Genomic DNA, 17,706 nt, shown 5'->3' with positions numbered 1-17,706 from the left:
AATGAGTGTGGCACTTTTGCTGAGGACTTCCAAAGCAAGGCAAACATACTTTGCTGCTAATAACTTGCTTCAGAAGACTGATTAATAACACTTCATTAATTAACTTTTTAATGCGATAGCGTTAAGGAGCCCGTGTTGCAGAAAATCCGGTGTCAGCATCCTGCATCGGCATCCCGTGTCGCACGTCGCCTCAGCAAAAAAAATTTCAAACCAAGTTTTAAACCACACATACCCAATCACTTCCCTACCACCAAAGTTGCTCATACCTCGTCTTTCATTCTTTACAAAGTTATTCCTTGTAATTTTTAAAACGGCAGCCCACAAACAAATATAATGGAAAAAACACCGACAGTGCATGTTAGCTCTTCTCAGACTGAAACATTAAAAAGGCAAAACAATTACAGGTAAGAGAGAGAGAGAATAAACATTTTTATTAGGTAAATGCAGCTTTGGAGAGGCATCCTCGTTCCAGAATGCCTTGAGCTCGGGCTGCATCCTGGGCCCTCACAATCAGCCGTTGCTGATCCTGGAGATCTGAGCTGGCCAAGGCTCTCTCCCAAAGCCCGTTGGTGTGGTAAAGGTTTAGAAGATTTAATGGTGCTTCTCTGCAACCCCGTACTATGTGCCTGAGGGACCCAGGCTCTGCACAGAAGTGGCATTGCGGAGAGAATTGTGTAGGGGCTATGAGGTAATTTCAGGTTGGGTGGAGGAATGTATTAACCTGTAGAGCTCGGAGGAGTCGCTCCTGCTCTCTAGATAGTGACTTGTGTGGGGGTGCATATGTTCTGCGGGTTAGCTTGTAGTGTTGTGTGATGTCTTTGTACGAGACTAGAGGGTGCATGCGCTTAGGTTCAGATTCCTCAGCGTCGGCTCGATGGGTCAAATCTCGAGCCACATGGTTGGCGACCTCGTTGCCAGGAATGCTGTGATGAGTTGGTGCCCGGATGATCATGACTGATCTCGTTGGCAGCTTTTGATTGATGATCTTGAGCGTAGTGGTATGAATTCTGCCGCTAGCAAAGTTGTGGCATGCCTGTTGGAGGTCGGTCACTATGACTTCAACCTCTGTTTGGGAGAGCGCAAGGGCTATGGCCGCTTCCTCGGCTTGGAGGCGATTGTTTCAGGTGAGCGAAATGCTGCTCTGATGTTCTTTGTTGATGAGTGCGGTGGCTGTTGTGGCTGTGCGTCTGGGGTAAGACCCGCATCCGTGTAGGCTGTAGAGGGTAAAGTCCCGTATTGCTTGTGTATGGCCAGGGCCCGGGCCTCCCTTCGCTGTGCGTGGTGCACTGGGTGCATGTTGTGAGGTAGAGGACGTACGGTGATGTTGCTCCGGATGGCATGGTGTAGGCTCACCGTCTGAGGCAGCGGATGGCTGAGGGGGGCAGAGAGCCCCAGGCGTAAGAGGATGGACCTCCCCACTTCCGTAACCGCCAGCCTTGTTTGCTGAGTAGATAAATATGCCTCGATAAGCTCCTTGGCCGTGTTGTGCACTCCTAGTCGCAGTAGGCGTTCTGTGGACGTACTGATCGGCAGGCCCATCGCCTGCTTACATGCCTTTCTGCTCATTGTGTTGATTTCCTTGAATTCTGTTGCATTGAGTAGTGCGTATGGAATAGCGTAAGTTATTCGAGACACGACGAAGGCTTGGACAAGCCGAAGCGTGTCCACCCCCCCGTGCCTCTTGTCATGGTTGTTATCCGTCGGATCATGTGGGTAATTTGGGCTGTCGTATTCTTAAGCTTGTGAATTAATATAGTGTCGGTACGATCCGACTGGAAAACCATTCCACATTATGCTCTGAGACGGAACGATGGTGTGTCCCTCCATCTGTATGTTGATAGTGGGCGAGTCGGATGTGCGCTTCTTTCGCCGTGAGACCAGGAGTAGCTCCGACTTTTGGGGGGGGGGGGGCACAGCTGAGGCTGCATGACTTAGCATAGTCGCTCACCAAGTCTGCCGCTTCCTGCAAGCAGCTCTCTATTACCCCAATGGACCCTGTGGACGACCAGATGGTAATGTTGTCAGCACATAGGCCATGCCGGATCCCTGGGATGTTATCGAGGAGTGGCAGAAGGCCTATTAGGGCGATATTGAAAAGGAGAGGGGATAAAACTGCGCCCTGTGGTGTACCACGCCCGCCCAGTAGGAAGGAGCTTGTGGCTTGGTCCCCGACCTTTAGGATCGAACCACGCAAGAAGCCGCATTTCTAACAGAAAGCTTGCTTTCATGCATAGCATTCGCAGCCAGCGTTTCCCGGTAAATGTTACGGTTACATAAGCTGCACTTGCCAGGAAGCATGAAAAGCAGTAAGGGGTCTTTGAACGATGTTGCATTCCAATCTTAAAGTCGAAGCTTAAGCATCCTCAATATTTTTATTAGTGCCTTGGGAGCAGTTGTTTAAATAGTGAATTTGAAGGCAGCCACATTTCAATGCACCCTCATCTCTTGGGAATCTCAAAGTCACACCCAACTCGAGATGTTTATCACCGAATTCGAGGCAATATTGACACGTGTCCTTGTCTTTATCGGGCGACAAGTTTTACCGCCTAACCAATGTTATCACACAGCGCGGGATGCGCCTGCATGTATCCGAAGTTTCTGGAAAGTTATGGATGCTTCTATCTGCTGTCTGCTGTCGCCGAACCTTGTGTTATCTGATTTCATCGCTTGACTCGAATGGTGCAGAACTTTGTAGAAGGCATGCGGGTCCCAACGATTAGTCTGGAACATTCTACGACTGCTGGCTAAAAGCCGACGCGCTTGACCCGCAGATCAGATTTTCGACGATCGCCGACTGTGTTCGCCGCTGTCGCCATTCTTTGAGTGTAGCCTGTTTTTGAGGGCACAAGTTCGCCCAATATTATGCTAGTTTCGTCTTTCTCAGTTTGGCTGCTTTCTTCACAGTCACTACCACGTGACAATATCGACACCGAGCGCGTCCCTCTGGGTTTCAGACGGCAACGCCCCATCGTGAAGTGTAGGGCGAAGTTTGAATTAAAGCATGCCACAGCAAAGACCCAACACACAGCCAAACATGCTTGCCAGGCAAGGCATTCTGTATCAGTAGCTGCTATGACTGGCCGAGACGTTTGGTTTTCAACTTCATCGAGCTTTTAGTCACAGGGGGTTTCAGTATTTTATAACAGAGGCACCACCTTTCTCGCGCTCCTGCGGCACTGGGTTTCAATATTGACTGGATTTACTGCTGAAATTCGATCATAAATATCTCAAATTAGGTGCGACCTTGAATATTTTTAATATACAGTGAAAGCTCGTTAATTCGAACTTCAATAATTCGAATTTATGGATAATTCGAACTGTACGATTTGGTCCGGCCAAGCTCCACAGAAGTCTATGTATAAAAAAGTCCGTTAATTCGAACGCGAGAACGTTTCCTCACGGATAATTCGAACTACGCTCGCCTGGCACATGGCCAGAGAAACGCGCGTACTGCCTACACACAAGGCTGTATTGCCTCCAAAACGGAGAGAACGGCGAGAGAAGGCAAAAACGGAAAAAAATCTAACCGACGCGGGGTCAGCCAGAAGGCAGCGGCGGCTGCCGCCTCTCCGTTCTACGTAACCTCCGAGACTTCTTGCCCGTTGCGAATCTTGGAGGCTTTGCAAATCTTGTACAGCTGCTACTGTTGTGCGGAGATGGCATGGCAAGCTCCAAAACAAAGCGAATCAAGTATGTCGCAGCTGCGCTTGCAATCAAGAACCAACGAATCAGGGCCTTCGCCACCTTCACATGTTCAGCGTCTTAGTCTCGGCAGTCTTCATCGGTTGTGCACCTCTGTTTTCAGCTTAGGAGGTATCGGCCGTCGCGATTCATTGTGATGGTGTTAAGCCTCGGCTAATGTTCGTTTCGCTGGACATCGGTGGTGTGGCACAGTCGGAGCCAGAGCTTCGACTTGAAGATGGCGTGTGCCCGCGGCACACACCATCACTTTCTGACACGCCAAATTTCTGACATGCCCTACTGCTTCCAAATCGGAGTGTACTGTTGCCCTCCTTCACATTCGTTAGTTCGAACTTTCGTTAATTCGAACTGAAGCGGCTTCCCCTTGCGGTTTGAATTAACGAGCTTTTACTGTATAATGCTGCATTAACATGTGACTGCCTTCAAATTCACCATTTAAACAACAGCCCCTAAGGCACTAATAAAAAGAAGCTAATTAATAATTTTGTTTTATTTAGTCTTCTGAAGCTCACATTATTAGCAGCAAAGTATGTCCGCTTCACCAAGGAACTCGTCTGCAAAAATGCCACATTCACTGCGCTTATAGCCTTTTTATAAAAAATCTGTATTGTCTAAAATAAACACCTTGTATAAAGACATCTCTTTTTCCTGTTCTCATCATCATCTTTCGTCATTCATTATTGTCCCCTTTCCTCCTTACCCTATTTACAGTAGCAGGCCATAGCATACTAGCTCAGGCTGACCTATCTGCCTTTCCCACAACACTAAGTTCTGCTCCCTCTCCTGGTTCTCTGGTGTCTTCTGCAACTTTTATGCTTTGCCTCAGTTTTTACACCGAGTATTATCCTAATGGCTTAAAAATTTTGCAATGTGCTTCATCCACGACACTGTGCAATTTTTAGCAGTCCTACAAATGCTTGTCATGTCTTCATAATCAGGCAGCCGCTTTGTGTAGCCTCACTGAAAGATTAACAGAGACACAGCCAGAATGCAGGGCAGTGTCCGGAATCCGGACGGAATGTGTCCACTGAAGTTTCATTGGCTCGCTTCACCTGCAATTACCACACACTGTGAAGCTAAAGGGACGCTAAGGGGCAACAGTGAGTCAGTTTAGACTAGCACAGTATTCTTTCAAAACTTTCTTTTTCCCAATCATCTTGCACAGCAACGTTGATTACAACTGGACAAAACAAAGGCCAACTTCCCTTCTTTAGTCTTGTGTTGAAACCTCAGCGTTGGTACCACAAATTCGTCTAAGGGCCGCACCCCCAACTCGGCAGCCCAAAATTTGGAGAGAGAAAAATAAATTCCATCAAAGAAGCAATTGCATTTGGTGCCTTGATGCGACATGCAGGCATCGGCAAACTTTTACACGCTGCGTACTTCCGCATGCCCCTACTAAATGGCGAGGGCTGCGCATTGACCTCTGATGCAATGGTGCATTTGGGGATCTGGGGTGTGCCGGCACCATATTGCCCAAAAGGTTCGGTCCAATGTAAGGGCCGCATCTCGTCAAAATTGTGAAAAAAAAAGAATGTGAGGCCCTTGCATGAATCTATGTGGTATATTAGACTGATGTAATAAATCTTGATGTATTATCTCGCATCAGAGACATTCTGGTGCAGTAATTCTTTCAAAACGATAAGCCTTTTTGTTTCTAAACAGTCAAACCTTAATAGACCAAACTTACATGTAACGAATTATTGAAGTAATGAAGAAATTTTTTTTTCTCGCCTATATCAGTGTGCAAGAGAAATATGCTCATAACGAATATAGGATATAACGAAAGGTAGTTTTGTATCAGTTGCGATTTTGTTATCACGAAGCCTGACCTAGAATGCAATGCAGTCCGTCACCAATAAACAGTTAATTAGAACCAAATAGACACCGTCGAAATCATGGACATCATGATGAGTTGGCGCAGGCCTAAGCACCAGGACCAGCCATACTTCATTTATGGGTTTTTTTCAATCTTGCCAAGCCTCTGCTCATGTCAAGGGTGGCCGTTCTGTTATTGTAGTAGCATAATTTGCTATGCTAACTTAACATTCCTATTTAGTGCCTCTTTAAAATGAGCAGCATCTGCCAAACTCTGCATGAGTGCAAGTTATGGGTGAATGGACTAAAGTACTGAGCAAATATGTTAACCCTTCATTGATGAGTGTTGCCTACAGGTACCATACCAGAAAAAAAAAATGTTTCTTGCCAAGTTTCCATATTGTGTATGAAGTTTCTGGCTAAATGTCTTCAGCCAGCACGGAATGACAGCCAGCAAGCATCATTTTCTGGTTTGCGGCAGGAGCGCAGGGTGAGGAAGAAGTCTGGCAGGTGACTCGCTTTCTTTTGAAAGCATGGTCAGAGGAGACAGACCAACGCAAGATATCTGGTTGCACTGGCGTCACACGTCATGTGAAGCAAATGAAACGAACACCTGCAGTTCACATATGATGAGAGCTGTCTGTACCAAGTCCAAACAAAAACCTTACGTAGCTAGCGGCGAAGCCCACTTTCAGTTCACCGCATGGGGTTTCCACCCTGTCGCTGAAAAAAGTTTATGCAAAATATTTTTTCCTTTTCAATGATAATGGTACTTCTCAATGTGCTTTGCAATCTGGACAGAAACTGAATATTTTTTCAGATATTTATATGTGCCGTCATTACAGGGTTAACGTAATGGACAAGCCAAGAGCCATGTATTGTCTCAGTGAGCGCTGTGGGAAATGTGTGCACTGTGTGCGATAAAGTCCTTCAGTTAGTTAGCACTGGCATTTGTTATTTCATTTGTTTCACCTTCTCATGCTGTTATTGCTCTCTAAGACACTGAACCAATAACGCCCCGTTCACACCTTGCTGCGGCGCGTGGGCTCATGTAATGAAACGTAATCTCGCCTCATCTGTGGAATGTGTTGTCACAGGTCAATCCAACTTTGTATCCCTCGGGACACTTCATATTCTCATGGAAGAATCGCTGCCACGAAATATTTATCAGTGCCGTTGCCTCGGCAAACATAGAGACCGCTTAAGTGCTCCAGTGTTACTAGTATTTCTGGCCATTTCGTACTTCTTTTTTTACATGCTCCAGTATTTGCTCCCCTGTTTGGAAAAATGCTATAGACAACTGAACAGATAAACAAACTAAATATAGATGAGTCTTGCAAATATTTTTGGCGAACGTTAGCTGTCAAGCATTATATGAGCTGGTGCAAAAAAAAGAAAGCAGACTGCTTCCTTTAGCGCAACATGCACATTGAGCTCAAGGTCTGCTGATGTCACCTCAACCAGCAAATCAGTAAATAAAACATAGACACTATTATTAAGAACTGCAGCTCCCTGTCATTAACATACACGGCAGTATAGGAAGAGACTGCTGGCTCAGACTCACCAGTCTTGGACACTGTTGAAAGACTCTTCATTAGTAACATCGTACATTAGGATGAAACCCATAGCCCCACGGTAGTAGGCCGTTGTGATTGTTCGGTAGCGCTCCTGGCCAGCTGTGTCCTGCAAAGAACCGCAGTAACACAAAGGTGCCTCAGAGCTTGTTACACCAAATGTGATGACATAGCTGAGTGATTTTTGCATCTCGGCATTATGTTTGAGCAAAGAGCAATGTCATAGTAGAGGGTTTCATTAATCAAAAACAAGTGGATCAATTGCATTTCGTTAACATGGTACAAAGCTCAGACAGTCAATATAAGAGCTCATGCTAGCGAGAAATCTCTCTTTGTACAGTTTCATCGCTTAAAAAATTCTGAAAGTGGTAGACTGAGTGTTGCCCACCCACAACGCCTTGGTCGCCACAGCAGCTTGGCTAGGCCGAAAGAAATCAACTTTGACACTGTGACATTGTGGCTACCTGAAGCATAAGCAGAGGTGCAAAGGTATCCCAGCTAGCATCCACACCTAGATATTAGTGGAAGAGCACATCTATGCACAGGAGGCATACAATCTCAAGAACTGTTTCAGCTTTTGAGGTAGCACACCTGTGGTTGCCTGTATGTTGCTGCATGAAGCCTTTACTTCAAACAGGCAACAGTTCATGATGAGGTGAAACAGCGTTTCATGATGACGTACACATGACAAAAAAAAAAAATCTTGTGTTCCCTGCCATCACACATTTGTGATGCTATACTTCCGTTTCATACTGTGGAGGCTAGAGAGACTATTCGCAGCGACTGCATTCCCAACTGAAAAATAGTGCGTGCCACATGAGCCTAATAAACAGGGATGTGTTATAAGTAACTTCACATAATGTTGATTTCATAAGCTGCAGCCGCAATATGTACATAAAGAAATTAGTACTACGTAGAGGATGTAACCTATCTCAACCTAACCACCATGAAACGGGTGAGTTACATGTTAGAACACAAACTGCACTCTCTACACAGGTTCCATAGTGCACTGCCCACATTCATAACCTAAACATTATGTGTTGCATATTTGAAGCAACAATGACATACAAACAACATTTGATTTCATGCAACAATATCTCCAAATGCTATAGTTATAGTACATGAAGAAGTTATTCAGTAGAACACACAGACATCAAAAGCCAATTAACTACTAAGTACTAATGTAGCTTTCACAGCATCCCCTACTAAGTACGAAATAGAGTATAACCTACTTGTGGCTAGCATATCACATCAGAGCTGAATCGCGAGAAAGAAATCATTGTGTCTGTGCTAGTTAAGTAGACCTAAATAATGACCAATTCAAGAAAATACAATCACTATGTGCTATTTTTCTGCATATTGAAAACAGTAACCCTGCAGAAGAAGAGCCATCTGGTGGAGCTAGTAAGGTAAATTAAAAGAGGGGGAATGGGGGAAGAAGAAAGCGCATACGGAACACAGAGAGCATGAAGAAATGGACAACATAAGAACACCCCCATTTAATCATGTAGTCACAATCAGACACCACACAATATCATCGATGCATCATACATCCAACAAAAAGCTGTCATCGGCGCGTGTACTTTGTAAAATTCCATTTCACTTTCCATTCTTTCTTTTACAATTTGGCATGCTGAGTGGCCGATCCCGGCAGTAACGATTTTGTTGCACTGTGCGAGAGTCATGTCTGAGTCAATGATGATGGGTGAAAAGAGTGGAAAATGAAATTAAAATTACAAAAAAATGCGGCCACAGGCTTTCGTTCTGATGAGCGATAAAGAATTTACTGGTATAAATGTACCATCATTCTGCCTTCTTGTGGCCTTTCCTTCTTTCTTCTTTGTTGCCTCATTTTCGTGATTGCCTATATTCTGTACAGATTCCAATAAAAGCTTTAGTGATAGTGCAAGCGCAAGTACTGTGTATATATATATTTTTTTCAGAACTATTTATTCCATTCTTGCTTCTTTTTTCACCATTACTGAACCTGCAGCTGTACTCATTCAATCAAAGAAATACTTCCAGGACAAAAACAAACAAAAAAGAAGAAATATCTTTTACAATAGGCACATTTAGCACCATGAAGCAAGTTTGCAAATGCGCCCAGCTTTATACTGGTACTTCTGTATACTGTTCTCACAGAAACTAAGCAGCTGCAGCAGATGGAAATCACACCTTCTATTTGGTGCTCAATACCTGAGAGGCATAGGTGCTGAGACAATGGGGTTCAAGGATAATCTCATTGCGTCTGCATCTATCTAAGTCACCAAATTCCTAATTGTTTTAGGGATTAAACAAAATTATGGAATTTTACGTGCCAAAACCATGATCTCATTATGAGGTCTGCCGTAGTAGAGGACTCCGGAATATTTTGGACGGCCTTTAACATGCACCTAAAACTAAGTACCCATGGATGTTTTTGCATTTCACCACCATCGAAATGCAGGCGCCGTGGCCGGGATTGTCTTGCGGATTACCAAAATCTTCAGATTGCAAAAGAGAGTTACGAAATGAAATATGATGCATTTTACAAACATAAAAAAAATGCAGACCTATGTGCTGTGAGAATCAATGTTAACCAAAGCCTTTTGTGAGTAGATGATTATTTAGCCTTGTTTGGGTATGCACAAAGTGTGATCAGGTGGAACAGCATACTCAAGAAAAGCAAGTAACTATACATGTGAGATGAGCGCGTATATGACGACAATATGACATCAAAGAGATTTAGCAGTGCCGTGCTACCGTAAAGTAAGTGCGGTATACGGTACGATAATACTGTTTTATGCTACCGTACCGCAATGACCGAAAACTTTTATTTCCATGTGTTGCTCGATGCATAAGGTAACACGATAATAATGATAGCGGCTAATATTCAGGCCTTGTAATATAAAACAACTACTGTATATACTCGCCTAATGATCTCACTTTTTTGTCCCAAAATATTGACGCAAATTCAGGGGTGCAATCATTACGCGGGTTAAATTTCCCGAAAAAAGAAAAATTTTTTCTTTTCATCTCGCATTTGCTGCAAAATGACAACAGATCAACGAATAGGCTGCTGCCGCTGTATGTAGAGCGGGACACCAAAACAAAAATGACTGCCGGCGGAGCAAGCCGAACATGCCGAACGCGATTTTTTTTCTTCTCACGAGCACATTACGTGCATTGAAACAGTTTCTTCCGTATCAGTAATGAATAATATTGTTAATATTGGCAAGTTTGTGGCAATAACATACCCATGTCCACTTTGAGGGGACAGAAACATGGGCGCGCTTAGCTGCCAGTGACATAAGAACATATGGCGGGCAGGCTGTGGAAACTGCGGCATCTGTCTTCACTACTGTCCTAATACAGCACGTTTCTGCTAAGGGTGGGCGAATATCTTAGCTGTGTTACAAGCATCGGTGTATGAACAGGGTACACTTCTAACGTATCAGTGTAAACGTGGCTGCTATCGTTGCCGCTCGCGATTTGTTGCGTGCCCACGAGTGCAGACGAGAAGGATAGAAAGGCGCCTTTTTTTGTTGTTGTTGACCACAACCATTATCAAGCCTACACATAATAAAGGCAAGTTTGGTTGTAGCTTTCTTTTTTGTCATGGAAGTGCGGAAAGGGATGAAAGGAATGAAATGGGGCATCTGCCTAAGAATGTTTGGTGCGTGCAGACCGCTTGGTTTGTCCTGAAGAGTCGTTCGCGTAGCATTCGACAGATGGTAAACGCGATCATTATTAGCTAGACTTGGCACGCGACATATCGCTGCGGCAAGTTCGGGGTGCGATCATTACACGGGAAATAAAACAAAAAAGCTAATTTTGACGACAAAATTCAGGGGTGCTATCATTACGTGAGTGGGATCATTATGCAAGTAAATACGGTATGTGCTGAGCACGAAATATTTGTTTTGGTGATTATTTGAGTGCTTTAGCTTGTGCATACACATAGTATTAGTCTTTATGGAAGTGCAGGGTTACGGTAAACGTGGTTTCCAGTATTAATGCTGGTCGCAACATCTTGTGACACTTTGTCTAACAACATGTGAACAAAGCATGCTTTCTGACAGCGCATGTCCTTTCTCCTGCAATCCTCCCATGCACGCAAGCTGCCACAAGCGAAGGAGTGGTTATTCACCCGTTTCGTCACGGTGTCGGCTTTACGCATTGTCTGTCTCCTCTTTCTACCATTCTATCTCTCCTCTTGGCTGTTGCGTGTGAGTACAAAGGTAAACGCTGCAGCTTCTGCAATGCTTTTGCAGGGGGCTCACGCATAATTACAGCTTTCCAGAGAGCATTGTGTCGACAGTCAGAGAATTCCAGAGGGCATTGTGGTAACAGCCAGGTAGCTCCAGAGGGCATTGTTGCAATGCCCCAGTGTTTGTTGGAAAGGTCTCATAGACACCTCTACCATGCCCCTGCCATGCACATTACACGTGCTCTCAGCCACCGCTGGATGCAGAGTGCAAGACAGCAGCAGCAGTGGAAAAGTCGAAGGAAGAGGCAAAGAAACCTTTGCTTTAAAAGAATTTTCTATGTTTGGCTATCACAACGTTTACAGGCACTTTATGTTTTGTGTACACTTTGCCTTTAGGTGTGGCTATGCACACCCCCAGCCACGAAACCAGATAGCAAAAAAATTTTGCGGATTTCATGCGCTGTGGGAGTCGATGTAAGCAATGCTTTCTGTGCTGTTTGCTTTGATTGATGATAATTAATGGTGATGTTGACGGCGAACGTTTTTCTTCAACATTTAGTCCAACACGAGAATAGTGAGCTGATGTTAAACGTCACCTTGCGTGTGCACCACTGCTGTTTGTCTCTGTAGTGCACAGAACACACAGGGAGACATGTTTACTTGAGGCGTTGTTGTATGCTATTGTTCGTAGTCTCCAAGAGGGATGGGCATTGTCACATGGAACATGGCACCTCACATGGCACAAATGTTAAAATTTAAATGAGTTATGGCTCTGTACGTGTGAAAACTGCAATCAGAATATGAGGCACACTGTAGTGGCAGACTGTAGATTAATTTTGACACACTGGTGTTCTTTCACGTGTATTTAAATTGAAGTGCACGAGCGTTTTTGTATTCTGCTCCCGTCGAAATGCGGCTGCCGTCATCAAGGTTGAACCCATGACCTCTAGCAATGCCATGTCCGCAAAGCTACTGCAGCGGGCACAGAAGTGTTGATTTGACTTGCAACCGCTTTCGTCGCTTCGCTCAAACCCTACGGTGCTTTAATATGGCTTTGCATCTGCATGCTCTGCGTCAGTTGTCCACTTGACAAATTTGTGTGGTGTTTTGCAGAAATAACAGAAACGTACCATACCATAACTTCACGTTTTCCCCAACCACTCTCGTTTCTGTAGCAGCAGCGTTTCCTTGCCTTCTGACGTCATCTTTTCTCTCTCTCTCTCCCCCCCCCCCCTTTTAGGGAAACTGCGCGTGAAGAGTGATGCTTCTACCAATTCTCTTCCTAGTCTCCCTACCTCCTTTCTACCACTCTGTTTACCATCACATTGGCCTTGCACCTTAGTAGAAAGGTAAGCGCTGCAGTTTCTACAATGCTTCTGCCGGGGGGGGTCACAAATAATTACAGCTGTCAAGAGGCTAATGTGGCGTCACCCAGGGAGCTTCGGAGGGCATTGCGCTCATGTAACACTGCGATGGAAAAGTCCAAACATGTTTCTCATGTTGCCTTTCCTCTCTGCCACACTCTTTACATGTATATACACACTCTGAACCATTCTCTGACCCGGCCTGCAAGACAGCAGCAGAAGCAGCAGCAGTGGAAAAGTAAAAGGAAGGGGCGAAGAAAGCTTCGCTTTAAAAGAAATTGCTCACCCAAATTTGGAGCTTGACCCTCTTGTCATGTCGGAAGACCGTCTTGACTTTGAAGTCTATGCCTACCGTGGAGACAAAGGCTGACGTAAAGGAGTCGTCTGCGTAGCGAAACAGGAACGAAGTTTTGCCAACACTGCTGTTTCCAATAATGAGGATTTTGAACATGTAATCAAAGTTCTGGTCCACTGCATCCTTTTGCCACTTTTGGTCCTGCGTTCCCGCCATCTGCACACAAAGGGAAAGAGAGAGTGAACGAGAGAAAGTCACATCAGGACATGGCCAGGACATGGCCAGGACATGGGAGTTTCCACAACACTAAGAATTGAATCAAAATTTGGAGTTTACGTTCACATGAATTCTTAATTTGGCGTTCTGGTACATATGTAGCACAATATGCTGGTGGCAGAGAATAAAAACCACAAAAGGCCTGATGGGGTCTGTGCACAATTATTGCACTTTGACAAAGACAAAACAAAATGTTTGAATGCGACAAACATACAATGAGACAACTATACATGTAACATATCACAAAACTGCACAATGAGTTATCAGGGATGCCGTAGTGGAGGACTCCGGATTAATGGTGACCACTTGGGGTTCTTTTAATGGGCGCTGAAAGCAACGAACACGAGCACTTTTGCATTCCATCTCCACTGGAATGCGGTCGTTTCAGCTGGCGATTGAACCCACAAACTCATGCTTATCAGCGCAGTGCCATAGCCACTGAGCTACTGGAGTGGGTTTCTCACAACTCTGAAATCCCTAATTTTTAAATTGAATCTTTCTCTGGATCTTCCCCACACTCTGCGTGGACAGCTGTTTGTCTGACCAATAGCAGCCGTATATTGGAGTGTGCTTTATGACGAAATAGAGCACACAGAAAAGAGCGAGGATCATGGGGTTTTTGAAACGAGAGCGTTTGAGAGAAAGGTGACTTCGCGCTCCGCTTGAGAGCTCCACGGACCGCGTACAACAGCAGAACTTGGCTGAGATGTTCACAACAGCGTATGCGACCCGCGGACTATGTTATTTCACCAAGCCCGAGGGGTGGTTCAGGGCCCCTTTAAGGAGCTGCTGGAAAAATAAAGGAATGAAAGAAGCTCCCAAAATGCTGCTTAAACGGTCAGTGCCTGAGCAAGATTTTCTATTTTGCTCTTTACAGGCATGGCATCATTCTTTTTCACAAATGACAGCAAAGATCAAACTGTGTAAGAGCACCTAGAATTCTGACATTCTGACACCTGACTGTTCTGCGCCTCAGTGATCCAAAAGAAGCATCATCTACTTAAGTTTGCAAGTGTCATGTCAAAGTCCCAACACAAATGATAAAAGGTAAGAGTCTAACAAACTGCGTGCTAGGGCATGTAACTAATTCAGTTATATTTTCAAAACAATATATGCTTAGTCAGTTAGTTAAATTGGGTTTAATGGCACAAAAGCGACTAAGGCTATGCTGCACCAGACACTGGGTGGTAAATTTCGTTAGTAAATGCAGCATACCCTGCGCTAATTAAAGCTTACTTAAAAAATCTGTTTCATCTAAAAAGTTGATTGCATCAGTCTGAGGTATCAGTGCATCTTCTCCTAGCATCAACATCGAGTGAAATGGGGTGTGTGACTTGTACAATACGCAAAAGTACTTTTTTCTATGCGTTTCGAGATGTGGACATGTGATCAGAATGTGTATTACTGCTAAAAGTTCATGGCATCTGTCACATGTTGGTTGTTCCTCCTCTCTCAATAAGTAGTTACGTACGATTCGTGTGTGGCCTATCCGAAGTCGACAATGAATTATTTCGATGAAGCGTTCCTGATGGCAGCATGTCTTCCACTCCCCAAGGACAGGTTTAATGAGTTGAAGCTTACTATTGCCTTTCGACTGCCGTTCATGTCGCCAGTTAAAGAGCAGTTAAAGAGTTACAAAGCAAAGCACCAGCCACAAAAGATGCCACAAGCGCCAGCCAGGATTTAGTGCAGTGCATCTCATGATTCTTTAAATCTAACCTCAGATGTCAAAATGCAAACTTCTTTTTCCTTTTCACAAAAAATGATTGGCAGCGGTCACAAGCCAAAAAAAATGTCCACATCTTGACAGCTTGTTACTAGAACACTGGCAATGCTGAATCAGTAGCAGCTATGTAAAAGAAGACGAAAAACAAAAACAAAACATGGAAGGCATCTGCATTACAAGAATGCATGACCCAGTTCAGTGAGCGGAAAGACATATGTGCCTCTCCGAGACCCCAAATCAACTCCATAAAGCATGACCTCAATATCGCTTTGTCTTCAACCGTGACCCAAGCTCACAATACAAAAGTGCCAAGAAAGCTCAGCAAAGAGCGGCAAAACCGTGAACACGAGTGGAAGGGGCGGAGAGGCCCTTGCGCGCAGCGTGAAAGACAACGCCAAAGAAGAGAGAGAGAGAGAAGAGCGAAAGCGAATCTCCGACCCAATGAGGAGTGCATGCTGGCGACGCCGCCGAAGAGGCCTGGCCTGCCCCCGCGCACAATGTCCCGCATCGACCACGAGGGAACGGAACGTTTCCAGGATAGGGGCGCTGCGCCCGTGACCCAGATCCGTGCCGGGATCCAGGCCACGCAGCCCGCGCCCCACGTTAGGCCTAACTGACCCGGCGCGTCGGCATGCGCCCGACTTTTTTCTTTTTTTTTTCTCCCCTTTCTTTCCCGACAAGCGCGCGCGCGCCACAGTTTCGCACCTTCTCGCTATCGCTCTCTCGTGTACCTCTCTCTCCGCGACAACGGTGGAATAGTCTATAAATAGACGCTTCATGACGCCGCAGTGGGGGAGAGGCGAGGAGTTCAAGAAAAGCACATACGCAAAAGAGACACTCCAATTGCAAGCATGCCCTCTGTAAGCAGACGACCGAACTCCCGTCAAAGAAAGAAGAAAAACAGCTCGAGGCGCTTCACTGAGAAGTCGGCTCCGCCCCGGCAATGGTGGCTCCGCAGAGAAGACAGCTTCGAAGGCGCCACCCCGACGCGTGCTTTTGACGAGACGTGATTTCGTTCGCTTCTCGAAGCAGCGAAAAAAAGACAGAGGGCAAAATAAGAATCCGCTCGATTGAGGAGCACGCCATGCATGAGTCCGTCTACTCGTACGGAAAGCAGACGTTTCAAACGACGCTGCAGTCTGTCGCAAGCGGCACAGCGCTGGACTAGAGATGTAAGCGATTGAAAAAAAAAAAAAACATTGAGAATTTCGGTAAAAAGCTTTCTTCTTTCGTTTTTTTTTTCAACCAGGATAAATTTCTTTTTTAATTTAAAATAAACAGAGCTTCCCCGCAGAATTCTTCCGTTGCGATGCGACTCCTTTCGACGTATCTAAAAGTTTGGTTAACAGGGGGAGTCTGCGAAGCGTCTGGATCCATCAACGTGGTGGCAAGAACTTTGCTTCAACCAACCCTTGAGACCTCTCGCCTGTCGCGTACTACAGATTCCCCCCTTCTTCTGCGGCATGCGAAAGAAACTGATCCGAGTTTCAAAATGTGCATACCAAGCTACGCGAAAGGCTCGCAGAAGATCGCGTGCACAAACTTGTATCCGTGAACTCGAACATCAATGTCCAGAAGGCTTCGTACGCTGCACAGCGAAGCGTTGACGCGTCAAGCAGAGACGAATCGGACTAGGATTGATAGAAATGTCAGTCTTGACGCTTTGATGTCAAATCAATGCCTTGACGTGAAATCGTGCCTGGATATTGAACACGGAAGCTCTGCTGGGACTCCTGTGATGCAGTAATGTAACAATTATATTGTTTTCAGTGATAGAGAAATAAATGTGTCGGGTTTTTCAGAGCTCTGTGCGCAATTATCTTTTTTTTTTCACGCCCCCTTACAATTTCACGAAATTTTACATCTCTAGACTGGACTGATACGCGCACTACGGTGATCGTTTCAACTTCAACTGATCACAAAATCGCAGAACGAGCACAAAGCAAACGTGGCTTCGCCCCGTACAACAGCAGTGATGGGAACAAAATACGTAAGTAAATAAATAAAACGCGACCATTTGGTTTCACAGTCGAAGTGGCTTAACCAAGAAGCTGCGGCTGCCGAGCCTGTGCAGGCGGCCCCAGCGAAGGCGCGAGCATTGCGTCCCACATTTTCGACAGGGAGCCAAAGGGTACAACGCTGAACATTGGGCCGAAAAGAACGAAGATAACCTTCAAGTCAAATTATCGAAGAAGAAATATGACGCACAGTGTTAGATATGGAGCTGTTTCCTGCGATTACTTCGAGTTCCCCAAACCACTTCGAGTCGCAGCACAGCTAATTGAGGAATGCAGAAGCAGGAAAGCGCATTCCAGAGAAGCGGCCGAGCAAACAAGTTTAAGGCAACAAGTTTACGTGCCAACAAGTTCGTGCGCCGCCGGGATTAGCAGGTGGGCATCCGACAATGAAGCAGCTGCAGCCCTCCCCTTCTCCTTGTTCGAAGTCCATTGCCAGTCTGCGAGGCAAGACCGCAGCAAGCCGCCAGGTGTGACACCACGACACGGGCGCCTACCATTGGCTGCAAGTGGCGTCATCGGAGTGGACTCTCCCATTGGTCAAACATGACGTGACTTGCAGTGCTCGAAGGGTTTATAAGAAGCCTTCCAGAGAGACCTGGGCATTCTGGGACATGCCCTGATTCCCTGATTCACCTCTCTCGAACTTCTTGCCGCGGGCCGCAGCGTCCGAGTTGCTGCCGGCCCGTAATGTCTGTACGTCTGTTACATGACTCTCACCTCCTTGTACATAATAATGTAGAATAA

The 17,706-nt window shown here is 45.5% G+C and overlaps 1 protein-coding gene across 3 annotated transcripts in view; it reads right to left on the bottom strand.

The window, feature by feature from the left end:
* Positions 1 to 17,706, bottom strand: part of Rab3 (RAS oncogene family member Rab3) — a 104,954-nt gene that overhangs the window by 11,732 nt on the left and 75,516 nt on the right. For 2 of the 3 annotated variants that reach the window (XM_065453817.2, XM_065453819.2), the window contains exons 2-3: positions 12,934 to 13,158; positions 7,085 to 7,203 (exon numbers count right to left, since the gene is read on the bottom strand). In XM_065453817.2, coding sequence (XP_065309889.1) covers positions 7,085 to 7,203; positions 12,934 to 13,158 — 344 coding nt within the window. Of the gene's footprint in view, positions 1 to 7,084; positions 7,204 to 12,933; positions 13,159 to 15,382; positions 15,570 to 17,706 lie in introns of those variants that run through there. The other variant, XM_065453818.2, reaches the window with a different exon arrangement.

This window comes from Dermacentor albipictus, chromosome 9, assembly GCF_038994185.2.
Source record: "Dermacentor albipictus isolate Rhodes 1998 colony chromosome 9, USDA_Dalb.pri_finalv2, whole genome shotgun sequence".
Lineage (NCBI taxonomy): Eukaryota > Metazoa > Arthropoda > Arachnida > Ixodida > Ixodidae > Dermacentor > Dermacentor albipictus.
Note: the sequence above shows the minus strand (reverse complement) of the source record. Positions and strands in the feature narration are given on the sequence as shown.